The 27,643-nt window shown below is 39.1% G+C and overlaps 1 protein-coding gene across 1 annotated transcript; it reads left to right on the top strand.

Moving 5' to 3' along the window:
- The first annotated feature begins 93 nt into the window (after positions 1 to 93).
- LOC132604087 (uncharacterized) lies at positions 94 to 12,224 on the top strand. The gene is made up of 3 exons (XM_060317417.1): positions 94 to 4,089; positions 4,259 to 4,389; positions 4,522 to 12,224. Exons 1-3 carry the CDS (start codon positions 365 to 367, stop codon positions 7,716 to 7,718), a joined length of 7,053 nt encoding a protein of 2,350 aa, XP_060173400.1. The 5' UTR covers positions 94 to 364; the 3' UTR covers positions 7,719 to 12,224.
- Positions 12,225 to 27,643: the final 15,419 nt, after the last annotated feature.

The raw sequence follows: 27,643 nt of genomic DNA, 5'->3' as shown, positions 1-27,643 counted from the left end.
CTACGTTACGATCTGATTCATGTTTTCAACATGATACGTAGGCAACCCCCAACGGGTTCGATCGAAGCTTCTAAAACCTGCAAAAAAAAAAAAAAAAAAAAAAGGAGAGGTTGAAAGAAAGAAAGGGAGAAGAAGAAAAGAGAAATGAGCGATGAAAAAAAAAAGCGAGGCTGCACCTAGATAAGCCGGGATGAGACATAGGGCCTGCTATGGTAGAATTGATACATGCATATGAATGAGTGATTATGAATTGCTTAACCCTAACATTAGCTGTTTTACAGAGAAGAGTTAAGGTAAAAGTGGTTCGTGTGTGGCCATACTGGCAACGCATCATTATTTCACAAGGTCAAAGGGCAGTATCGGAATGACGGAAGGGACTTCGCTACCGATGATCAACATGGGGGATGAAACGGAACGGGTGGCTCAACAAGAATCTGCCATCGCCGAGGAGAATAGAATTCTCAGGCAACAAATGATTGAGATGTTGCAAGGATGGTCGAATGGTCAACAACCTCCTCAGTCAACCCCTGGGTTCCCCGACATCACTTCCGTCGCACAGGAATGCTCACAAGCACCGTTATCTACTGCGGAAGACCCGGTATACCCACCTGGGTTCGGTCATTACACCAATTTGCCAAATACGGCGGAAACTTCTGTAGGTCGTCCTCCAAGGGTACCAATCAGGACCGATCATTCCGGGATTGCAACCACTGGGCCTGCCTACACATACCCACTGTCTAACCCCAATCATGTTGCAAATGTAAGACCCGTTTACACAATACCGCCACCTGCGGTGATGCAAAGGTCAAACCTTGTGCCACCATCTGACATCCGTCAAGAGCAGCATTTTGCACCCGATTTTGCATTTGGGGCTCCTGATCCTTATCATCAGACTCTACATTTTAGTCCTCTAATCGATTCTGAAGGACCTGCTAAGAATGCGGTTACGCATCTTGGCCATGAATATAGAGGTCCTGCTAAGAATGCGGTTACGCATCTTGGCGCTGAGTATGGAGTTGCTACTAAGAATGTAGAGCATGACGAAATGGTTAGGAAGATGAAAAGTCTAGAACAAGCTATGAAGAACTTGCATGGATCAGGAAGCTATAAAAGCGTTTCATACAGTGATTTGTGTATGTTCCCGAGTGTTCACTTACCTCCGGGGTTTAAGACACCGAAGTTTGACAAGTACGATGGGCACGGTGATCCCATAGCTCATTTGAGGAGATACTGCAACCAACTGAGAGGAGCTGGGGGTAATCAGGAATTGCTCATGGCTTACTTTGGGGAGAGTCTGACTGGTTTAGCTTCGGAATGGTTTATTGATCAGGACATTGTGAAATGGCATACTTGGGATGATATGGCAAATGAGTTCGTGCAACAATTTCAGTACAATATTGATCTGGTTCCTGATAAAAAGTCTCTAACCAACCTGAAGAAGAAAGTTACCGAAAGTTTTAGGGAGTTTGCGGTTCGTTGGCGTGAACAAGCTGCAAGGGTAAAGCCACCAATGAGAGAAGGAGAGATGGTGGAGACTTTTCTCCAAGCACAAGATGAGACATATTATCAACACATGATCCCAGCCCTAGGAAAACCGTTCATTGAGGCCATTAAAATGGGAGAAATAATAGAAGAAGGAATCAAAACAGGACGCATTGTCGGCTTTGCCGCGTTGAAGGCAACAACCCAAGCCATTCAAAATGGTTCAGGGAGTTTTGGTGGAAAGAAGAAAAAGGAAGACGTAGCTACGGTTGCGCCTGGGCTACGGCGAAACCCGAGGGGCCCGCCTCGCCAATACACTCAACCCCAACCCCAACCCCAACCCCAAAACTACACCCAAGATCCATATAATTACCCACAACACTACTTCCCTCCCCAAAACCCACAATATTCTATTCCGCCCCATCAGTACCCCATATACAGTACGCAGCCATATGTCCAGCCCCCTTGTTACCCGCAATGGCGTGCACCAACCCCGCAAGTCCGTCCTCCACCTCCACAGACTTACCAAGGCCCTCCCAGATCCAATTTTTGGCCCAGGCCGGAGTACAAAAGGGCAAATACGGTCAAGGATAACTTTACCCCCATTGGGGAATCATATGCTGATTTGTTTCAGAAGTTGAGGGCATTAAATGTTTTAAGCCCAATTGAAGGAAGGATCCCAAACCCTCCTCCGAAAAATCTTGATTACTCTCAAAGATGTGCTTATTGCTCTGATACCCCGGGACACAATATAGAGAAATGTTGGTATTTGAAGAAAGCAATCCAAGATTTGATTGATACACAACAAATTGTGGTGCAAAATGCAGATATACCGAATATCAATCAAAACCCACTACCAAATCATAAAGAAACAAACATGTTGGAGTTGATCTATGGTAGTGATGGGTCTGATGTTCCATACAAGCCTATCATGAAGATTGAAGCAGGCGTGGAGAAATCAGTAAATGTGGCAGATTCCGCAAAAACAGCACCTTTGGGGTTAAATGAGGTTACAAAGAGACCAATCCAGTCAGACGCGATGAAACCCTTATTGATTGTGAAGGGAGCTCCAGAGAAGGTTGGGGAAAGTCAGGGAAAACCAAAGTTGATCGTGCCAGGGGTGTCGAGCAGGCCTATTTTAACTGTCAAAGGGGCGTTCACCACTCCTATCATTATTAAGCCAGTGACACAACTTTCAATAGTTGATGCTAAGGCGGTTCCCTGGAATTATAATCAGACTATGGTTACTTACCAAGGGAAGGAAATCATCAAAGAAGTAGACGAAGTAGGGGGCCTGACTCGTTCAGGAAGATGCTTCGCTCCGGAAGAGTTAAGGAAAACCAAGCAGGTAAGGGAAGGCCAAATACCCGTTAAGAAACCAGTAACAGAGGAAGAAGCTGAAGAGTTCTTGAAAAAGATGAAATTGCCAGACTATTCCATTGTGGAGCAATTAAGGAAAACCCCTGCTCAAATCTCTTTGTTGTCTTTATTAATACACTCAGATGAACACCGCAAAGCTTTGTTGAAGATTTTGAATGAAGCTCATGTCCCTACTGAGATTACGGTTAATCAATTGGAGAAAATTGCTGGGAGGATCTTTGAGGTAAATAAAATCACTTTCTCAGATGATGAACTACCCGTTGAAGGTACTGGACATAACCGAAGCCTTCATATTACTGTAAAATGTGAGCTTTCCTATGTCACGAGAGTTTTGATTGATGGGGGCTCTGGTGCAAACATTTGTCCTCTGTCAACCTTACAAAAACTAAATGTAAGTACTGAAAGAATTCGACCAAATAATGTGTGTGTTAGAGCTTTTGATGGAGCGAAAACTGACGCCATCGGTGAGATAGATCTTGTGCTTACAATAGGGCCTGGTGATTTTACCATAGATTTTCAAGTATTGAACATCAATGCCTCCTATAACATGTTGTTGGGAAGACCGTGGGTACATATGGCTGGGGCAATCCCATCCACATTGCATCAGATGATCAAGTTTGAATATGATAGGCAGGAAGTGATCGTTCACGGTGAAGGGGATTTGTCCATTTATAAAGACTCCACTGTTCCCTTTATCGAAGTGGATAATGCTGATGAAACACTGGTGTATCAAGCTTCTGATATAGTGGTAGCTGAGCAGATCCCTGAAGGGAAACCCATTCTGAGACCGCAGTTGCCTCCAACATCTGTTATGGTGGTAAATGAAATGTTGAAATATGGTTTTGAGCCAGGAAAAGGCTTGGGGGCTTCTCTACAAGGTATGGTTTATCCGGTGTGTCCACGTGAGAGTCCAGGTCCATTTGGTCTGGGGTTCAAACCAACGGCTGAAGATAGAAAGAGGGTTAAAAAGCGAAAAAAAGAAGCATGGTCACTTACTAAGCCTGTGCCACCAATCTACAAGTCCTTCGTCAAGAATACCAGCAGTTTTTCCCAGCCAGTACTGGATGTGGATTTTGCGTTGATTGGGTGTTTCCAGAACTTGTTTGTTGAAGCTGATATGGTTGAAATGGGAGGGGGTCCCAGTAACGCGGATGTGCAGTTCATTGGCCATGATGTCCAACTCAGCAATTGGGAAGTCACTCCTCTCCCAACCAGGAAGGAGTTTTGGTAGTTTGTTTTGTTTTCCTTTCCTTTATCCGAGTTATTCCAGGGTTGTAATTCGGATTTTTATCTTTCGCTTGTTTTAATGTTGAAACCCTTCTATCCTTCCTTTCAATGAAATGCAATTTGTTTTTTCCGTAAATTCTAATATGTTTGTTTATTTTCTTTTGTACAGTTCTGTTTGTGCTGGTTCTAATGATATGACATGCATGCGGAATTCTCAGCCAGATCTTAAAATCCGACCTAACCATGAAACAATGAACCAAGAAGTTGAATATGATGAAGAAGAAGTATTTCAGGAAATAAGCAGGGATTTGAAACACTTTGAAGATAAAACGAACCCTAATTTGAATGAAACCGAAGCAATCAATCTAGGAGATCAAGATAATGTCAGGGAAACTAAGCTAAGTGTGCATGTTCAACCACATTCCAAGAAAGAATTAATCCAGGCTTTGTTTAAATATAAGGATGTTTTTGCATGGTCTTATGATGATATGCCGGGTTTAAGTACTAAATTGGTGGTTCACAAATTGCCAACTGACCCCACATTCCCTCCTGTGAAGCAGAAATTAAGGAAACTAAAATCAGACATGAGTGTGAAGGTTAAAGAAGAAATCGAAAAACAACTTGAGTCCAAAGTCATCCGAGTCGCTCGATACCCTACTTGGTTATCCAATGTTGTCCCCGTTCCGAAGAAGGATGGCAAAACGCGTGTGTGTGTGGATTATCGTGATCTAAACAAAGCAAGCCCGAAGGATGACTTTCCATTGCCCAATATCCATATTTTGTTAGACAACTGTGCTAAGCATGAGATTGCGTCTTTTGTAGATTGCTACGTAGGGTATCACCAGATCGTTATGGATGATGATGATGCAGAGAAGACATCCTTCATCACAGAATGGGGTACATATTGTTATCGAGTCATGCCGTTTGGGTTGAAGAATGCTGGGGCAACATATATGAGAGCGATGACCACCATATTTCACGATATGATGCATAAAGAAATTGAAGTATATGTGGATGATGTGATCATTAAATCAAGAAAGCAGTCTGACCATGTCAAGGATTTGGTGAAATTTTTCGAAAGGCTTCGCAGGTACAATCTTAAGCTCAATCCAGCGAAATGTATATTTGGAGTTCCGTCAGGGAAACTTTTGGGGTTTGTAGTCAGTCGGCGTGGTATTGAATTGGATCCTGCAAAGATCAAAGCTATTCAGGAGTTACCACCGCCAAAGAACAAAACCGAGGTAATGAGCCTACTTGGGAGGTTGAATTACATTAGTCGATTTATTGCTCAACTCACAACAACTTGTGAGCCCATTTTTAAGTTGTTAAAGAAGAATGCTGCGATTGAATGGACTGACGAATGCCAAGAAGCGTTTGACAAAATCAAGAGGTATCTGTCGAATCCACCTGTATTGGTTCCTTCCGAGCCTGGGAGACCTTTAATATTGTACCTATCAGTCCTGGACAATTCCTTTGGTTGCGTATTGGGTCAACATGATGTTACAGGCAAGAAGGAACATGCAATCTATTATCTCAGCAAGAAGTTTACTACTTATGAGGCTAAGTACACTCATCTAGAAAGGACGTGTTGCGCTTTGACTTGGGTTGCACAAAAATTGAAACATTATCTTTCGTCCTACACTACTTATCTTATCTCCCGCTTGGACCCTTTGAAGTATATATTTCAGAAACCCATGCCCACGGGCAGGCTTGCAAAATGGCAGATATTACTCACGGAGTTTGATATTTCGTATGTGACTCGGACCGCGATGAAAGCCCAAGCCTTGGCAGACCATCTGGCGGAGAACCCAGTGGATGAAGAATATGAGCCATTGAAAACGTACTTTCCTGATGAAGAAGTGTCATGCCTCGAGGAGGTCATTCCGGATAACGATCCGGGTTGGAAGTTGTTTTTTGATGGGGCTGCTAACAGGAAAGGAGTTGGGGTAGGGGCCGTTCTTATCTCAGAATCAGGACAACATTACCCTGTAACAGCCCAGCTTCGATTTTATTGTACCAACAACATGGCGGAGTATGAAGCTTGCATTTTGGGTTTAAGGTTAGCTATCGACATGGGGATTCAAGAATTATTGGTATTGGGGGATTCAGACTTGCTAGTCCACCAAGTTCAAGGAGAGTGGGAAACCCGTGATTTGAAGCTTATACCATATCACCAGTGTTTGCAGGATCTTTGCAGACGGTTCATAACAGTAAAATTTAAGCACATTCCTAGGATTCATAATGAGATTGCTGATGCTTTGGCCACCTTGTCTTCAATGCTCCAGCACCCAGACAAGGCTCACATTGACCCTTTACATATACAAACTCACAATCAACATGCTTATTGCAATACAGTTGAAGAGGAACTTGACGGTGAGCCTTGGTTCCATGATATTAAAGAATATACCGAGTCGGCGAAATATCCAGCACATGCTACCAGTGACCAGAAGAGAGCTATTCGACGATTGGCAAGCGGATTTTTCTTAAGTGGAGGAATTTTGTATAAAAAGACTCCAGATTTAGGACTTTTGAGGTGTGTAGATGCTAAAGAGGCTACAACTATCATGACTGAGATACATTCAGGAGTTTGTGGACCGCACATGAACGGGTATGTTTTGGCAAAGAAAATTCTTCGAGCAGGCTATTACTGGCTCACCATGGAGCGGGATTCCATCCGTTTCGTTCGTAGGTGTCATCAGTGCCAGGTACATGGCGACTTGATACATTCTCCTCCTTCAGAATTGCACACCATGTCTGCTCCATGGCCTTTCGCAGCTTGGGGGATGGATGTGATCGGACCAATTGAGCCGAAAGCGTCCAATGGGCATAGGTTCATTTTGGTGGCCATCGATTACTTTACAAAGTGGGTGGAAGCAGTAACTCTCAAGTCGGTGACTAAAAAAGCCGTGGTGGATTTCGTTCATTCCAACATCATTTGCAGGTTCGGGATCCCGAGGACAATGATTACAGATAATGCGGCGAATCTCAACAGTCATCTGATGCGTGAGGTATGTCAGCAGTTTAAGATTACACATCGGAATTCAACTCCATATCGTCCGAAGGCAAATGGGGCTGTGGAAGCTGCTAATAAGAACATTAAAAAGATACTGCGCAAAATGGTGCAAGGTTCGAGACAATGGCATGAAAAGTTGCCTTTTGCTTTATTGGGTTATCGCACAACTGTTCGCACTTCAGTAGGTGCAACTCCTTATTTGTTGGTATACGGGACCGAAGCGGTTATACCTGCAGAAGTTGAAATCCCGTCCCTTCGAATCACTGAGGAAGCCGGAATTGATGACGATGAGTGGGTCAAAACCCGTTTAGAGCAATTGAATCTGATTGACGAAAAGAGATTAACATCGGTATGTCATGGTCAACTATATCAAAGGAGGATAGCACGAGCACACAACAAAAAGGTGCGCCCCAGACATTTTGAAGTGGGTCAATTAGTGTTAAAGCGGATTCTTCCACATCAGGCAGAGGCCAAAGGCAAGTTCGCCCCAAATTGGCAGGGGCCATTTGTGGTGAAGAAGGTTTTGCCCAATGGTGCTTTGTATCTGACAGACATAGAAGGCACAATGTCTGAAACTGCCATCAATGCAGATGCAGTGAAAAGATATTATGTATGATTTTCATCTCCCTACCTTTGATTTACTTGTTGGGTGCTTGATATTTTTAAGGGTTGATATGACGAAGGCAGTCTATTCTGCTACCTATACATTATGTCATCCCTTGCTACCCCTTTTGAGCCATAGTTTATTTTTCTTTCGCAACCCTCGTTTGGAATCAAGCTTTTCATAAATATTATTATAAAAAAAAAAAAAAAAAACAGCAACAACAACAAAATAAAAAAATAAAAATAAAAATAAAATAAAATTCGGAACTACGTCTGACCTGATTCTTGTCTAGACAAGATACGTAGGCAACCCTATTTTGGGGTTCGGTCCAACCAAAGAGAATCCAAAATTTCCCGTTTCGAAGAAACTGGGACAGAAGTTATTATTTTCTTTTGAGTCGATTCCAAACGTTGTAAGTTTCATCCCTTATTACTTTTGTATTGTCTTTGAGCCTCCATGCCATCCTTTATTTCCAACCCTATCCAAAAGCCACGTTACAACCAAATAAAAGACCTTCAGATCAATCATTAAGAATGTCAAGGCTGAGCAAGCTATGAGTATAAGGCATTTGCATCATTGGCATCACTTGTGGCATCACTTGTGGCATCAGGGAGATAGAAGAAAAATGAAAATGAGAGAGTCTTATTGGTGAAAACCCTCACGGGCACCGTAAGACGATTGTGAGTTGAGAGAATTGAAAATGAGAGTCTTATTGGTGAAAACCCTCACGGGCACCATAAGGCGATGGTGAGATGAAAAAAATATATAAAAAATGAGAGAGTCTTACTGGTGAAAACCCTCACGAGCACCATAAAGCGATGGGGAGTTGAGAGAATTGAACATGAGTGAGACTTGTTGGTCCACTAATTGTATGAAAGCCTTGATTTTGACGCAGTTGTTGGGTGTATACATTCGGTTTCGAAGTCAAAGGGTTAGTAAGAGTTTATGAATAATTAGGATGGACAAATCAGACTGATTAAGCCAAAATGCATGTCATATCATTGGAGCTGGCTACAACATTCAGATAAGTTTTCCCCATTCTTTTCTTTCTCGAAGAGGACATCCTTCTGTTAACCTCTTTTCATCTTTATCTTTTATTTTGCTTTCGTCGTTTGGATTTCAGGCTTTTTCTTCGAGTCATTCTGTTGTGAGATAAGTAAGAAAGGATCACAAAACTTGCTACCAGTTTTCCCAATTGCGAAGCAAAACATCTTGGCTAGCACATGAAGGTAACATAATTCAGTCGGCGTAAGATACTCAACCAGCTGTCGACCATTAATAAGTTTTGGATTCAGGGAAATACAAGGTTCAATAAAGTTTGAGTTAACGGACATTATGAAACAAGAGATCTATGGTCTGGTGTTGAAGTTACTTCTGAGACATTTTGGAAACCATGTTTGAGTCAGTAATGCCGTGGGTCAACAGGATGCGATAACTGTCTAAAAGCAGAGCCAAACAAGATGAGTGCAAAAAGCAGTTGCTTTCACAGACAAGCCATAAACCAACCACAAAGTTTTGAAACTCACAAATTTTTCTTTGTTTGAAACAGGGACATAAAATTTTATTCGCTGCCTGCAGGTACATTCTGAAAAATGCAAGGCGCAAGTATTACGAGGACAAAACTCAGGACCCTCCTGGAAAATGGGATTTAGGTTAGCAGGACCCTCATGGAAAATGGGATTTAGGTTATCAGGGCCCTCCTGGAAAATGGAATTTTGTTTATCAGGACCCTCCTGGAGAATGGGATTTAGTTATCAGGACCCTCCTGGAAAATGGGATTTAGTAATTCAGGACCCTCCTGGAGAATGGGATTTAGTTATCAGGACCCTCATGGAAAATGGGATTTAGTAATTCAGGACCCTCCTGGAGAATGGGATTTAGTTATCAGGACCCTCCTGGAAAATGGGATTTAGTAATTCAGGACCCTCCTGGAGAATGGGATTTAGTTATCAGGACCCTCCTGGAAAATGGGATTTAGTTGTCAGGACCCTCCTGGAAAATGGGATTTAGTAACTCAGGACCCTCCTGGAGAAGGGGATTTAGTTATCAGGACCCTCCTGGAGAATGGGATTTAGTTATCAAGACCCTCCTGGAAAATGGGATTTAGTTGTCAGGACCCTCCTGGAAAATGGGATTTAGTAACTCAGGACCCTCCTGAAGAATGGGATTTAGTTATCAGGACTCTCCTGGAAAATGGGATTTAGTTGTCAGGACCCTCCTGGAAAATGGGGGTTAGTTCATCAAGACCCTCCTGGGAAAAGGGGGTATAGTTAAGGGACGCACTTCCTAGTTAGTACATTTGATTTTACTTCCATAATTAAATTATTTTATAGTTTATAATTTTGCTAACACTCACCAAACAATTTCCTGGTATGAACTGGGACAGGAAATTTTGTTCGTGTTCGTTGTTTTTGGTAATTTCCAGGACCCGCCTGAAGAATGGGAAGCAAGTCAGGACCCGCCTGAAGAGTGGGAACAAGTCAGGACCCGCCTGAAGAATGGGAAACAAGTCAGGACCCGCCTGAAGAATGGGATGATCAGGAACCCGCCTGGAGAATAGGGTCACCTTTCAATTTCAAGTTCAGGAACCCGCCTGGAGAATAGGGCCACCTTTCAATTTCAAGTTCAGGAGCCCGCCTGAATAATAGGGTCAACATTCAACTGCTTTTCAATTTCAAGCTCAGGAGCCCGCCTGAAGAATGGGGTGTACTTTGGGTTGCTTTCAAGTTCAATCAGAAGTAGCAGGAGTCCCGCCTGGAGAATAGGGATGACTTTAAATTTTAAAGTTTAGAAACAAGCATGAAAGTTCAAGTCAAGATTCAAGAGAGGCTGCATAGATAGGGTCTTGTACTTGTATTTTCTTTTTAACTTTTATCTTTCATTTGATGTAATAATAGGACCGCGGACCGGTGCCTCGACAGGACCTCGCTCGACTATTCACCTCAATATGTTTCATCTCCCTTCTTACTCTTGAACTACACGTGACCTGATTCCCTTATAACCCGGGATATGTATGATGCCCAAAACCAGGGCTCGGTTGCATTATCTTCTTTCTTTCCCTTCATTTTAGAACAACGGTAGGGTTAAACTAGTCTCTTTGTCTACTTGTTTGTTTGAAAACTCTTCGTGTTCCCAATCAAACAGGGACAGCTGTAGACACGTGATTTTTGACCCTCCCCGTGTGTTTCACCTTATAGTGTTTAAATATTTCTTTTAATTTTAATTCTTGACGTGTCGATTTTATTCTATTTTTATTTAGTAGGCTTATTTGCGAAAATCAAAAAGAACAAAATATTTGCTATTTTTAGAGTATAAGTTTTGTATTTTAAAGAAAGAAAATTACAAAAATATGCTTTGTAGGTTTTAATTTTGCTTAGACAGTTATTTATTTTAAGATTTTTTTTTCTTTCTTTTCAGTTATCTAGAATTAGTTATTAAATATATATATATATTTGTTTTTTTTTTGTTTTTTTTATTTTTACATTAAAAAAAAAAAATGATGAGCAAATGGGATTACACCACCTCATCACATAATGACAAAGCTCCGTAACAAACCTTATCACAAAAATAAGAAAAAGGGGGTCACGTTTTTAGTGGAAACATTTTTTCATAAAAAGGGGATAACAAAAAGGGGGCCCGCGGATTTAGGGTTTGTTTTTGTGCACAAAGGAACACGTGAATTGGGGGATTATTGTTAGGGGTGGGGACCACGAAGGGACCTATATCATATTCAATCAAAAAAAAAAAAAAAACAGGAGGAGCATCGTTAAATATAGAGAGCAGCTTTGTTTTTTTTTTTTTTTTTCGGGGGGGACTGCCTACTCTTTTGATAGCAGTAGCCCACTATACTTCTCTTCCAACACCTGAACTTTCAGCCGTCATCCAACACCATATGAGCTCCACCATTAGCTCATCATCTTCATCTCCCTTAAACATCCAAAGTTTATGAAAAACAGAGTACCTTGAATCCACTATGATTTCGGGTCTCGTATCTCGTTTTTTGGGCTGAGTTAACGAGGTCGAGGTTGTTGTTTGAAGTCCTGCTTGGGGTTTCTGGCCGCTGGTTCCGCTCAATGTCGCCGGTGAAATATTCGGGTCAATAGCTTCATCGAGTTCCTGTAACTTAAACAAAGATTCATCTATACAAAGGTCCATGTCTTCTTTTATGCTATGCTTTTAGAATATTTTGGTTTAATTCATGTCAATCTTTAGGTGTTCTCATTTCAGTTACATGTCTGATATCATTGCTAAGTTGCTATATTAAGTTTGTTTGTCAACAATATTAATCCTGAGCTTTAGTTTTCCTATCTCTTTAAGTGCAAATCGAAAAAAAAAAAAAAGTAGTCTAGTTACAAGTAAAACAAGATTACGTGCTCATCAGATGCATTGTTAATATTTTATGGAAAGTTCGTTAGCTTGGTTTATGGATTGGTTAATGTTTTCTGTATACGTATATCTTCGATTGCTAATGAAATGATATATGGGTTTTGTGGTCAATATTAATTAAAGGTTTTATTGTCTAAACTAATCACTGTAATGCTGCTAAAGTTGAAGTCTTTTTTAACCTTTTTATTGCTCTCCTCTTTTGTAGTTTATGTTCGAGTTCACGTTTCATTGATATGGATAGTAGAACGTTGTGGCATTTTACTTACTTTTTTTTTTTAAAATTAAAAAATGATTTAGCTATTAATGTACAGATATGAAGGAATCGGGTTGGTGTGCCACTGTAAGAAAACTCATCGGTTTTAACGGGTTTGGGTATATTAGCTACATATTGTCAAGATTGTAAAAAGAAAAGATATTTTTGTGAGTCCACTATGCCATTCGATATTCGATTTTATAATGTCACTTATCATCGTATTAGACTTAATGCTATCCTATTAGAATATAATTGCTTGGTGGAAATTTAATTGTTTCTTTTCATGATTGGTTCAAGATAAACAGATGCTTGAATGGATAAAACTATACCTTTGTTTCATTAAATTTTTACTTAGGAACTAACTATGTGGTTGGCCATATCGCACCTGCAAATCATTTTGTTTACATTACTATTTACTATATAAATCAGTTGATTGTTCTTGCGATATTATTGGATCATTTCGTTGAAAGATATCCATTGACTTTCGAATAAGAAGAAACTGATACGTTCATTTGGCCGAGATCAAACATTAAGGCCCGATTAATTAATTAATTGTGAGATGAGCGAGGTGGGGCGCGAATTATTTCAAAACCCATTGTCAAAAGAGTGAAAATTAATAATAATCAAATAATTTTAATCTCGGATTTTAGAGACAAATAATTGCCTTTAACGCTAGATGAGTTTTAGGCACGCTTCATGACGTTTGTTTCGATTAAGAATGCGGTTACACATCTTATTTCGAGATGTTTTTTTTTATAACTCAAGGATGCGGGTACGCACCTTTGCCGAACACGTTTTAATAATTAGTTTTGTTTCGAATAAGAATGCAGTTATGCATCTTACTTTGAGACGCTTGAAAGATTCGGAATGCGGTTACGCATCCGGTTTAAGACCAATAAATGTTCAACAATAAAAGTACGAGCAAATCAAGGCTCAGATACATAATATGTCCAAATATTAGTTTAAGCTAAGTATAAGTCGATAAAGCGACCGTGCTAGAATCACGGGACTCGGGGAATGCCTAACACCTTCTGCCCGGTTAACAGAATTCCTTACCTGATCTTCTGTTTTTCGCGAACCATAATAAAAGAGTCATTTCCTTTTGATTAGGGATTCATAAGGTGACTTGGAACACCAAAACTCAATTCCAAGTGGCGACTCTGAGTAAATAAATAATCCCTTTTCAAAACCGTCACTTCAAATGGAAAAACCCTTTACTAATAAAAACCTGCGCGTTTATAGCGCGAGGGCGCAAAAAAGGGGTGTGACAGTCCCCTCCCTCCAAGACACTCCTACCCCATCCCACCACTTCCACACCCCTTCCCCTTAATTATAGTTCCGATTACATACCAAACACAAGAAAATAGTCAGACATTCATTTATTTAAAAAAAAATCCAAGAAATTACTTTCCGCGGAAAACATTTTCCTTCGTACCAAACACACCTTAAATTTCATCTGGCTATATAATATGTGGAAGCTAAATCTACCATGTTTAGTTACAAGGTCACATTTAACATGCTATAGTTGCAGCCTTGCAGGTGTTCGATATTTACATTAACTTAATAAATACGATACATATGTATTAATTTACATTTGTATGCTAATTACCTGTAATTAATATACTTTTTAACCTTAATTTTAATTTAATAGTAGTAAAGTAATAACATTAAATATAAATATCAAGTACGAATATATTTTTTATTATCTCTCAACAGTCCCTAAGGGTGAAATTGTTTATTTCATACAAACCTGAATTGAGGGAGGGCAAAGTAAAACTGCACCGCATCAACCCAAATTTATGAAACGGTGAGGTTTATTCGTGAGAAAACCTAATTTTGTATGTCACCAATTAATCTCCGCCATTGGTTTTATGATCGAAGCAGTGGGTGGTTTTGGTGAATCGGGCCACGTGCACACTGAGTACGACACTTTGGATACCAAGTAGTAGTAATCACTTTTTTTTTCCTTTTCTTTTTTAGATTTTTTTTTTAATTACTCCCTTCAGCTCAATTTAAGTGTTTTAGTTTGATTATGCACAAAGTTTAAAAAATAAAGAGAGACTTTTGAATGTTCCTAAATTAAAGATATTATAATGTACTAAAATGATCTTTGGATCTTATGGTTATAAACTTGTCATGTAGGATGTTTGAATTGTCAACTTACTAAATATAGATAGAGGCACTCTTTCTCAGACAAACCCAAAAAAAAAAAAGTAAGACACTTAAATTGGAACGGAGGGAGTGCATAGGTAGGGAAAGGGGAAATGAGGAAAAGAATTACAACGTGGGGATACGAACCCTCACCAACAACGTGAAAGTTCAGGTAACCAAATAACTGAGCTACTAGATCTCTTCCTCTTTTTTTTTTTTTCTTTTTTTTCCTTTAGAGTGTTTGGCTTAATATTTTCTGATTACATACAAAATACAAGAAAATCACGTATTTTTCAAAAAAATATTTTTTAAGAAATTATTTTTCGCAAAAAAAAAAAAAAAAATTGTTTCGTGGAAGTTAAATCTACCATGTTTAGTTACAAGGTAATATTTACCTCGATTTAGTTATAGGTGTAAATCTTCCATGCTAATTTTTCATTTATATGCTAAATTACCTATAATTAATATACTTTTTAACTTTAATTTTAATTTAATCATAGTAAAGTAATAAAATTTGATATATCGAGTTTGAATAATCTTTAATTGTATCTTAATAGCTCCTAAGTGTGAAATTGTTTTATTTTGTACAAACTTGAGATAGTATTTGTCTTAATTATTCTCCTGCATTTGGTTATTGAATAATGTTCACCTCCTCAACGATCTCCATCAACCAACTAATTAAGAATGCAGCAAAAACGAAAGTTTTCTCTACAGTCAATTGTGAAAAAAACACATCATCTTGTGTCACGAAACCTGCACAATAACAGCCCCTAAGTGTGAAACTGTTTTATTTTGTACAAACCTGAAATTTTATTTGTCTTAATTACTATGCTAGATTTGGTCATTGAATAGCGTTCACCTCCTCAACGACCTCCGTCCACCAACTAATTAAATCTTTTTTTCCCTTAAATTTCATATGGAAATATATAGTATGTGGCAACTAAACTTTTCCATGTTTTTTAGTTAGAAGGTTAAATGCATGTCCCTTTCCATTTTAATTAGTTTTTTCTTAAGGAAGAAGGGCATACTTGATCACGATTGTCTAATCCATTCTATTCCTGTTCGAAATTGAAAGAAATTGGTCATTTATATTATCAATTGGTTTCAACTTTTGCTTCTGCTTCATTTCTTTTTATTCAGTTGAAATAAAAGATGCATTGTTCATAATAAATATGTTTCGTCTATTCTCAACCTCCAACATTTCATTTGATTTGAAATCTATATATTATTAAAAAGAGGATAGTTTTTTGACAAAAGTTAGTTAGTTAGGTAATAATTAGTTACTTTAGTTATTATTTTGAATTTTAATTAAAAAATAGTTGGGAAGTTATCAAGTGAATAAAGTTAATAACTGCAAAAAGAAAATAAAAAAGGACAAACACATGGAAAATTAGTTCCACCAGATCAGGATAATGGTTAGAAACTTCCAAACAGTTACTTAATTAGAATTTTATAATTTTGAATTTTATTTCTATTTGTATTTGCTTTAAGAAAAGGAAGAAAAAAAGATAAAGAAAAGAGAAAGGGAAAAAGACAAAAAGGCAAAAAAAGTAAAAACTAACCTGAGTGCCCGTCTTTCACAAACACTCATGCACGGTTAAAAACATTTGACTAACCGACGTCTATAACTTCCCCATTTCCCTCATAAATATCTTTGCCAATAAATAAAAGAATTGAAATAATATTGTACAATTGTCGTAGATAACTACCCAGAACCTCCATTACCCAACCAATAGCTTTCCTCAAACAACGTGGAGCCTCCTCACTTAAACAAATTGGGCCGGACCCGGTCTTTTTTTTGGACTGGGTCAATTTTGGACTGGGTATTAAAGAATGGGCTAGCGAATTAAAACATGGACTTGTCTAAAAATTGAGATCAAAATATGGGCTGGTTTGAAAATATTTATGAGTTGATTGGACTTTGATTTGGAATCCGATAAATCAAAAATACGGACTGAGTGCACGAAATAGTCTGGCTTCTAAATTTAAATAAAAGACCTGTTTAAATAACTTGTGTTAAAATATTGCTCAATACGGAATATGCAATCATTAATGCTCAGATAAAAAATGGCGTTGTAATAGCCGTGCAATAATATTTCGAAAATCCACAGTGAAATAAATACTATTATTTAATTATGCAAGGATAAAATGCGATGCGTGTGCGTAAGCTGGTAAAATGTCGAAATGATAAAAATCGTGAATTATAGCAATATTAATAGATAATAATAATAGTAATAATAATAATAATAATAATAATAATAATAATGTTAATGCGGAAATAATAATAATAATAATAATAATAATAATAATAATAATAATAAAAAGCGATAAATGATGATGAGGATAGCTAGTAGCTGTAATAGAATAATGTAATGCCGGTATTGATAAGAAGCTAATGATTATAGTAAAACATAATATATATTTCTTCGTTTTTCCCAAAATATTAGAAGCGCAAATAGGTATTTCGGAGGAGAGGCAGGACAAAATTGGGTGTCAACAACTTGTCCCTCTTTGCCTGGTAATGATGAAAGAATTTTCGGGCAAAGACGTTGACTTAGTAGCCTATTTTGTCCCGGCTAAAGGACCATGGAGGATTAAGGGTAAAGAAAATTACGGCCGAAACTCTGTTCTCTGAATTGCCTACATATCTCGGGTTGCACGAGAATCAGGCCGTGTGTAGTTCTGGGATGACTACGATACCTATGACTGGCAACTCACGATTTGGCGCGAATCTTCGCAAAATATTGTCCCAGTGTCGAGTTATGATGACACTGGGTATTGTGATAGAACCCTGAAAATTGAGTGTGTTGGAACGCGAGCGGGATATTTGGAATTGGAGCCGAGTGTTCGAGGTAGATCTTTGACCCTTGTCGGGAAGTCTGCTTATCCTTCCCGACGTATTGCTCCAGTTCGCTGCCGAAGAAATAGTTCCACGTTGCGCTAAAGCTCCTGCGAAACTTTAAACTAGATAAAAAAAAGTCAGCAAAATAAATATTGAAATAAAGGGATGCAAGTGCGGTGCAATAAAGCAAAACAAATGCGGTGCGATGTTTTATGCAGAAAATTTTCCAAAGGCGATGTGCAGTCTGTGCAACATGAAAGGCGGTGCTCAGCCTTGTGCAGAAATTATAAAAGGGCGGTGCATAGCCCATGCAACATATGAAAGCGATGCAAAGGGCGGTGCGCAGCCCATGCAACATATGGAAGCGATGCAAAGCCTTATGCAGAAATTTAAAAGGGCGGTGCATGGCCCAGGCAATATATGAAAGCGATGCAAAGGGCGGTGCGCAGCCCATGCATCATATGAAAGGCGGTGCACAGCCTTATGCAGAAATTTAAAAGGGCGGTGCATGGCCCAGGCAATATATGAAGGCGATGCAAAGGGCGGTGCGCAGCCCATGCATCATATGAAAGGCGGTGCACAACCTTATGCAGAAATTTAAAAGGGCGGTGCATGGCCCAGGCAATATATGAAGGCGATGCAAAGGGCGGTGCGCAGCCCATGCATCATATGAAAGGCGGTGCACAGCCTTATGTAGAAATTTAAAAGGGCAGTGCATGGCCCAGACAATATATGAAAACGATGCAAAGGGCGGTGCGCAGCCCATGCATCATATGAAAGGCGGTGCACAGCCTTATGCAGAAATTTAAAAGGGCGGTGCACAGCCCATGCGACATATAAAAGGCGGACGAGCTTAAAATGTCCTATTAAAGGCGGACTAGCCTAAAATGTCCAATTAAAGGCGGACAAGCCTAATGTCATATTAAAGGCGGACAAGCCCAAATGTCCTATTAAAGGCGGACAAGCCTAAATGTCCTATTAAAGGCGGACGGGCCTAAATGTCCTATTGAAGGTGGACGGGCCTAAAATGTCCTATTAAAGGCGGACGAGCCTAAAATGTCCTATTAAAGGCGGACGAGTCTAAAATGTCCTATTAAAGGCGGACTAGCCTAAATGTCCAATTAAAGGCGGACAAGCCTAAATGTCCTATTAAAGGCGGACAAGCCTAAAATGTCCTATTAAAGGCGGACGAGCCTAAATCGTCCTATTAAAGGCGGACGAACCTAAAATGTGGTGCTTTTGCGAACAATGATGATGTGCCTTTGCAGGGCATTTGGAAGTAATAATGTAATGCAGGTGCGGTTGCTTTTGCAGTGCGGGGCATTTGAAAACAGTAGTGCGTATGCAGTGCGCGGTATTTAAAATAGTAGTGCATGCAGTGCGGGGAGTTTAAAGCAATAGTGCATATGCAGTGCGTGGTATTAAAAATAATAGTGCATGCAGTGCGGGGAATTTAAAGCAGCAGTGTGTGGTATTTAAAATAGTAGTGCATGCGCAGTGCATGCGCAGTGCATTTGAGAGCATTTGAATGCAATGATATTTGTGCGTCGACACGTTTGAAAAATCATTTGCAAGACTCAAGCATTAATTTGTTGCGAATCTCGCAAATTATTGATACTCGAGAGGCATAATTGTTATAATAAAGATCAAACCGTTCGACGTGCAATCCATGCAAGGCTGCGAACATTATATATTTTGGCTTCTGCAACTTGGGAACCGTGAAACAAAGCGAGCGTCCTTTCTCCCAAGTCTTCTTTTTGCCTGATGACTCTGTTGGCCATATTCTCTTTCCTGTTTCTCGATGTCGCTTGCGATGATGCCCTAAAAAATTGCCCCAGTTACTCGCATAAGAGGGTATCCTTTTGCGATGATGCCCCTTAAAACTGTCCCAGTTTCTGGTATAGGAGGATATTAAGCTTTTGCGGTGATGCCCTTAAAATTTGTCCCAGTTTCTGGTATAGGAGGATGTTGCTTTTGCGAATGACGAGACCGATCCTGACATAGGCTGCCTATGTATCCCACTAAGGGAATCAGGTCAAGCGTAGTTCAAATTACAAAGCAGAATAAAATTGAGATAGAAGGCGGTGCTCGGTCTTATGCTAAAATTTCAAAGGGGCGGTGCATAGCCCACGCAACATATAAAAGGCAGTGCTCAGCCTTATGCAGAAATTTCAAAGGGGCGGTGCACAGCCCCATGCGATATATAAAAGGCGGTCAAGCCCAAAATGTCCTATTAAAGGCGGACGAGCCTAAAATGTCCTATTAAAGGCGGACGAGCCTAAAATGTCCTATTAAAGGCGGACGAGCCTAAAATGTCCTAGTAAAGGCGGACTAGCCTAAATGCAGTGCTTGATTTATGATTACTAAAATTAGTGTGGAGCGAGGAGCTTTTGCGATGCTTTATTTGTATGCGGTGAGACGAGTTTGACGCAATGCGTAATGTGCAGCAGCAAATATTCATGACGTAATGCCGAAGATTTGGGGACCTTCTACCCTGCCAAAATTTGCATCTAAAAAAGTTCCTGCACTCAAAGAAATTTGTAAGTTTCAAATTTAATTAGTATTAAGTTGACTTTGCCCTTTGCTCTATCTAAATCTTGCAATTGCCGACTTGATACTGTGCGATATCCTTCAAAAATAGCTAAAATATGCCCCTGCGTTACTCAAAGAAAATTTGTTAGTGTAAAATAAAATGGTTGTCTTGCATTGAACACCAAAGCTTTGGCGTTGAATCTGCATTTCTTGAGGTGATGTCATTGCAACAATCTGGTGATGCTAATACATTGCTCGAGATTTCGATTCATGCTTTTGTCGAATAATGATAGGCCATTTGCAAAGCTGCCCCAGTGCCGCTTCGTGGAAAAAAAATGGAATTTTCCACTATATTAAGACCGTGTCCGAGAATGGACTGCCTACTTATCCCGAAGGAATCAGGTCGAAAGTAGTTCATAACAAGCTTTAGCAAAAATTACAAGAAGGAAAGCTGATGGGTGGAGAATGCTAGTGACGGTAGATCCTTTCAATCGTCTTACTTAGTTCCACACTTCCTTTTCAAATGTCTCGGTGCCAATTTTGACAGATCACCGGTAACAATAATTGCATTTGCCACTGAAGGGCCATCATTGTCGCACAATTTATTTTGTTGCACACTTATCTTATCCTTTTCGATCATGTTCTGGATCTTATGCTTAAGAGCCGGGCAATTTTCTGTGTCATGACCTGGAATATTAGAGTGGTAAGCACAACTCTTGGACCAATCAAAATCTGGCGGTAGGCTTTTAGGGATCCATCCTTTCTTTGGCTTCAGGAGTTCCTTGGCTTTCATTTTCTCGAATATGTTGGTTAATGACTCTTCAAGAGGAGTAAAAGTGCGGAATTTTGTGTGCTCTGACTGTCGTAAGCTAGACTGTGCTTGATCGGGTTGATTTTGAAAGCCTCGTTGATGAAGGTATACATGATCACGCGAACATTGATAGTTCTGCCGTGATTGCGGCTGACGTGTAGACCTGACAGTTGAGTCGGTCTCTCTGTTTTTGCCTTGCAAGTTGTTGAATGTCTCGGCTTGAAAATTTTCTTGTACTGATGAAGTGTCAACAATTCTTCCTGCTCGAATGCCCGCTTCTACTTGCTTTCCAACTTGAATTAAATCAGAAAAGTCGCGTAACCGCGCACATAACAACTTTTCATAATATATGCCCTTTTGCATTTGGATGAAAGTTGAAATCAGCTCATTCTCGGGCAACGGAGGGTGTATTTTTGAAGCTTCCAATCTCCACCGGATGGCATATTCCTGAAAAGACTCATGTGGCATTCTTTCTATCTCAAGCATATTATACAGATTTGGACTAACCCCGATGTTAAATTTGAAATGTTCTACAAAGTCGCGGGCCATGTCCTCCCATGTGTACCATTTGCGAAAGTCTTGTTCTGTGTACCAATCTAACGCCAACCCTGATAGGCTCTAAATGAACAATTTCATTCTTATGGCTTCATCTTGTCCAATTCCCATTAATCTGCTACAATAGTCCTTCAAGTGCGTAACAGGATTTCCTCTGCCATTAAAGGTGTTGAATTTTGGCACTTTGAATCCTGGCGGCAAATCAACATTCGGAAGCATGCACAAACTTTCATATCTTAAACTTTGGACGTTTCTTGCTCGCATCTCTTCTTCGATAATTCTCCTTAAATTGTGAAGCTCTCTATTCGAGTTATTCTGATTGATTGCATTCGTTTCATTTCTCAATCTCTTGTGTGGGTATACTGCTAGCTGATTTTGCTGGTTTTCTGTGAAGGGTGCTGCAAGTGCAGGCTTTTGGACATTAGGTATCAATGTGACTTGGAAAGCTTCTGGTTTAATAGAGTATCTTGGCGGTATGTTTGTAGGAGCTGGGTGAGGAGAAGTAGTGAAGGAAATGTTTTGGGTAGAGCTGGAAGCTGAACTTGTGTTAGGAAGAAGGCTGAGGGTATTTCCCAAATTGACCAATACGCTTCTTTGTACTACATTCTTCTCGCTATCCTTATTTTGCGCTTGCACCAACCCCACACCGGTGTTGAATGACTCAAATCTTTTTGCCATTGTATCTCGTCCTTAATGCAGATTCGCAGCCAAAACAATGTTCAATGCCAGATAACCCGTAAAAGAAGGACGCACGAAACTCTAGAATTTGTAGTCTGACGGTATCGTGACAGGCTGAATTGATGGCACGTAATCCTGATTTGATTCGTCTTTAATCTCGTCAACCTTCAAAAACAGGTGTATAAAGTTATAGAATTATTTTGATAAAAAAAATAAATTAAAAGATAAGGCTGAAAGCAAAGCCGCATGGCTTTTGAGGCGAGGCCACAATGGCCCTGATTGATAGACTTGATTGTTGATCTCGCGATTTTAAGTTCCTGCATTCAAAGAAAAATTCTCAGTTTGGGAGGGGGAAAGTTGATTCGTGTTGACTCGAAGCTTGACTTTGTTGGCGCCCCATTCATCCTGTTTGTTTGGATCTTGCGGCCTCCGTTTAAAGCCTCGGTAGATGAACAGTAGTGAAACAATTGAAAGAAAGTCTTCCATTTGAAAAATATATACGTAAGTGTATGTATGTAAGGAAAGATATATATGAAAATATATGTATACAAGTTGTAAGATATTCCTGCTAACTTTCGATTGCGACACTTCCGAGAACTTTGAAAGGTCATTTGTGTGTACTATTCTTGTCTAGTAGCCTTAATAGTGTCGATGTCCAACTTTTCTCTTGTCTAATCTTCCAAAATATGCCCTAGTTTTGATTCTGGAGGGTATACTAAACCTATGCTATGTTGTGACCGAACCTTGTATAGGTTGCCTACGTATCCACCAAGGAATCAGGTCCGAACGTAGTTCGTGACGCATAAGATATTTTGGATTTTTGTTATAAAGCAACCGAACCCTATATGGGCTGCCTACGTATCCCACCATGGGAATCAGGTCAGCGTAGTTCAGACTGCTGTTAAAGGAAAGGTTGCAAAACTAGATTGTCTTACCTATTGTCGTCCTTTGATTTGTTCTTGGATTGCTAGCTTTCAGGTTTACGTCATCACCTATTGGCTATTTAAAAATTCTTTCGAGTGGAATCTTGTCTTGTCCCCTAGTTTCTTTGTTACTCTCTCAGGATTTGTCTATTCGTTCATGTCACAATCGTAGAGTTGGCAGATTTGATAAGTAAAGTAAAAAAAAGATGATTAAGGAAAATCAGAAATGCATTCATAGTTTTGCAATTCAAGCTTCCACAAGGTGAAGCAAAACAAACAAAATTTTGGGTACGATTCAAGCATCAATAAAAGAAAAAAAAAACTTATGGAATTGATTGTTAGTTTTCCTTAAAACTAACTACCCATTACTAAAACTAAACCTACTAATTCATTAGGATTTATCTAAACTAAGAAAACAAAACAAACAAAAGTTAATTACATAATACAAATTAAATGCACAAAATAAATAAAGGAGTAGATAATTTAGATGGGCTCTGCCCATTCTTTTTTTTTTTTTTAAAAGAGCTGCTGCAGTCTGTTTGCTGCTATTGGGCCTCGGCCCAGAATCCCTTTTTTAATTTTTGCTGCGGACTGGCTGAACGAGGAAAAGATTTCGTTGGGCTTTTAGCCCAACTCCGAATGCGGGGAAAAAACAAGTCCCTTGGACTCACATGCGGTGGTCATGCATAAAAAAGTGAAGAAAAGGATTAGTATCTAACCAATAGATAAGGTTAAGCATGTAACAACACAAATTCAAAACAACTCCTTAGATTATATGTATACTATGTATATCTAGGTATATTTCATGTATACACATTCATATGAGGTATACTTGCAATGCACAGCCACATAAATATGAAAGAATAACAAAAGTAAAGCAGCAGTCAAATTTTTCACAATCAACATCACATTTGTAAACTTTCCCACAACATATTACTAAGTGAAATCTATGGCAACGTTGTGCCAAGTATAATATTCGTTCAGATCAATAAAACATCAGAAGTACGATTGTCGTGAAACAACTTTAAAGCAGCAATTTTTTTAGCCTAAGAACACTAGTAAAAAAAAGGGCAGGAATTGTCTTTTTTTTTTTTAAAAAAAAAAAAGCAGCAACCATTTATCCTTAGAAATGTAACATTGGCTTTCTGGGAATGACAATTCAACCTTATAACAGCAAACTCCAAGTGGGGTGTCAACCATAGGCTTCCCTTAAATTATATCCGCAACATAAGAGTTTCAAAGTGCAACTTTGTTTTCTCAGGGAAAACACAACAGCAACAGTTTGCCACATAGCATTCAAAAATAATATTGAGTTGCAATAGATAGTTCATCATAAAGTGGGCCTCAAACAAAGCAGCCATACTGTAGCTATATGTTCTCAAGAGTGACATTTTTTACCCTCAAATTCAACCAACAATGCAGCCATCAGATGCAACAATTGCAAGCCAAATGACAGCAGTAAAGTGACTCAATTAACCAAGGATGGCAAACCTTGTTACACGAAATCCTCCAGGTATAATACTGGAAGTACATACTAAGGTTTCATGATTAGCACGCATGATAAAATCTGCCTTCAGCCGATATATTTTAAATCCTATAATATCTAAGACCTTAAGTAAAACTACAGGCATTTAATCACAAAATCAGTCGAGTTATAATCTTCATCAGTTCATATCTATTTCAGATTCATTTCTAGGTAAACAGAAACTCATTCAACCCTTCAAACATAGTTCAAACTCAAATATAAACTACACATCAAAACATTCTCAAGAAAACCAAACTTAGTTCTTTCAACTTAGATTCTCAAACAGATTTTGATTAAAAGCTATAAACAAAGATAATCTTTAACACCAACTAGACATGGTAAAACAAAGACGCTGATAAGAAGTTGGGGATTCCTTCAAGCGATTTTAACCAAATTGCAAAGATTAGTTTGTAAGATCATTAAAAAAAAAAAAACTCAAACATGACGTATGACCCTTTAGACATATTTTTAACCTCATTAACAGGTAGCAAAGCAAAGGATCAGACAAGGTCCTCAGCAAACTAATTTTTTTAGGAAGTATATATGCTTGTAAGAATTTAAACATGATCTGGTAACTTTCGCTTCTTGAAAAGAAAGACTACCACATATTAATAAAGCCTCAAAATACATTATGACAGGTTAAACACTAAAGAAACCAAACTAAGCAGGGAAACAAGTTGAAACTTTAAGTATTAAAAGAATTTGATTAAATTCCACAAGATAACAGAGAAGGTCAAAGTATAACAGATTTCTTGGCAATATTCATGCTTAAACTATTAAAATATATTATTTAAGAGATAGTTTAGATATTAATTAAGAATCACACAAAGACTGCCCAACCTCAAAATTTCGATCCAAATTCAATAAAGAGATTAAGAACTAGTAAAATCTACAACAAACTTCCTCTTTAAATGAATAAAGATTCTAGTGGTAAGCACCCTAAGACTATCCAGATGAGCTAAAACATCAGATGATTATATCTGTCAACTTTTTGAATTAGAGTTGAAAGAAGAAATACAGGATTCACATTCTCATTAACCCCTTTTTAAAAAAAAAACAAACATAAAATCTTTCAATCATTCTCAAACTGTTTTAGAAAATGCTTAACCACACATAACTTATTCGCTGCACGTATAGGTTGAAATACTACGAATGAACGCAAAGCGTCATATGGCGAAAAGGCTCGAGCAGGAACTAACTAATGCTTTTTTTATAAACACATATTTCATAGTTTGAGTCTGAAAACAGAGAATTCATACTTTTCTGATAAGTCGAAATAAACAATAGAAACGTAGAGTCTAGACGAACTAAGGAAACATTGGACGTCTATCAAACATGAAAGGAAAGTAAAACAAAAGGATAAAGATTCAGCTGTTCATTTTCTACAAGAATGAGAGACGAAATTGGAAAATTTCAAAGTATTCATTCACTCGACTCCAATTTGGAAGCGAAAAGTGAGAGAGAAAAAAATATGATAAAGAAGCATACAGACTACTTAATCTACTTCAAAATTAAACGCAGCAGAAGACAAAATACAAAGGGGACATAATCAAAGAGGGGTAATTACCTTCTTCGGGTGCAGCGAAATGGATACGGGGTCTCCAATCTACACTCGAGCACTTCAAATCTCCGAGTTTGCGTAGACTCGGATGCGAAAACAATAACAAGGCCAAAATGCAAAAAATAAAATGGCTCGACACTTTGAATATTAAGAAAACAGTGGGCTAATATTTTAGAGGGAAACAAAGGCGGTTGGCAGACTCAATATTTTCAGGGGATTTCCACCACCGGAAAATTCGTTATTTTCAGGGGATTTCGCCAATGGAAAAACTTGTTCTTTTCAGGAAATTTCGGGGTTCAAGATCTGTATGCCTTTTTGGGGGGCTTTCCAACCTGTCCTCAACGATTCAACCCGCCACCCCTTTTATAGGGTTTTCACTTTGTGTTGAGGGAATAGAGAGAAGGAGGAGCGGGGGGAAACAAAATTAAGTGGGGAGCAGAGGGAAATGGGAGTGGGGTAGGCGGTGGTGGTGGGGAACAGGAAATAGTGGGAGGGGAGGCGGAGAGAAAAAGAAGATGAAGAAAATGAAGGGGGTGAGCGGCGGAGAGGAAAAGGGAACGAAGGGAAAATGGAGGGGAAACCCTTTTTGAAGGTTTGAGTTGAATCCTACCATTGAGAATTATTGGAACTGACATTAGAAGTCTGACTATCAAATTTGAAGTCACTTGGAGTTGTTTTGGAACAATTTGGCTAATTTTAAAGTAAAAACGTATTGTTAAAATTTCTGCACAACAAGTTATTGTCGTCGTCAGGATTTTGAATATAAATCCTAACGGGTAGTTAGAATTCCATCCACAAATAATAAAAAGATCATGATGATCACCATAACTTGCTGTTAGGACAAGCCTTATGATTGAAATCTTGACGATCACAATAATTTGTAGTTAAAATAAGTCTTGCGCAATATCAAATAAAAAATCCTGACAACCAATCAGAATTTTGTTTAAGATTCTGGTGATACAATTATTATGGTATTGCTTTTTTAATAGGTCAAAGTTTAAATGGTGATCCCCGAGGATCCCATTTGGGCAAATCTCCCCCATTTTAAAAGCCAAGCTTTCAACACCAAAAGTTTGTTTTGAGCCAGGCAATTCGCAAAATTGCCCTTCTTTTGGGGCGGTCTTTAAATTTTGCCCCTCATATTTGAATTCTTTAAATTTTGCCTTTCGGCTAAAACCCATGGGTTCCAGGTTCGAACCCCCACACAGTCAAAATTTTAAAAAAAATCCACAAGGCAGAGTTTAAATTTCGCTATGCCCCCACCGGCATACACTTGTGAAGGAATTATCAAAGTTATGCCAGACCCGGCATACTTATGCCTTATGGGCAGACTTGGCATAAGTATGTCGGGTCCAGCATAACTTTGGTAATTCCTTCACAAATTTATGCCGGGTCCGGCATAAAAGTTTGCCCATTAAAAGTATGCCCCCACCGGCATAAACTTGTTAAGGAATTACCAAAGTTATGCCGGACCCAACATACTTATGCCAAATCTGCCTATAAGGCATGAGTATGTCGGATCCGGCATAAAAGTTTGCCCATTAAAAGTATGCCCCCACCGGCATAAACTTGTTAAGGAATTACCAAAGTTATGCCGGACCCAGCATACTTATGCCAAGTCTGCCCATAAGGCATGAGTATGCAGGGTTCGACATAAATTTGGTAATTCCTTAACAAGAGTATGCCGGGTCCGGCATACACGCGACCCAAACCTTGCCTT

This window comes from Lycium barbarum, chromosome 7, assembly GCF_019175385.1.
Source record: "Lycium barbarum isolate Lr01 chromosome 7, ASM1917538v2, whole genome shotgun sequence".
Lineage (NCBI taxonomy): Eukaryota > Viridiplantae > Streptophyta > Magnoliopsida > Solanales > Solanaceae > Lycium > Lycium barbarum.
Note: the sequence above shows the minus strand (reverse complement) of the source record. Positions and strands in the feature narration are given on the sequence as shown.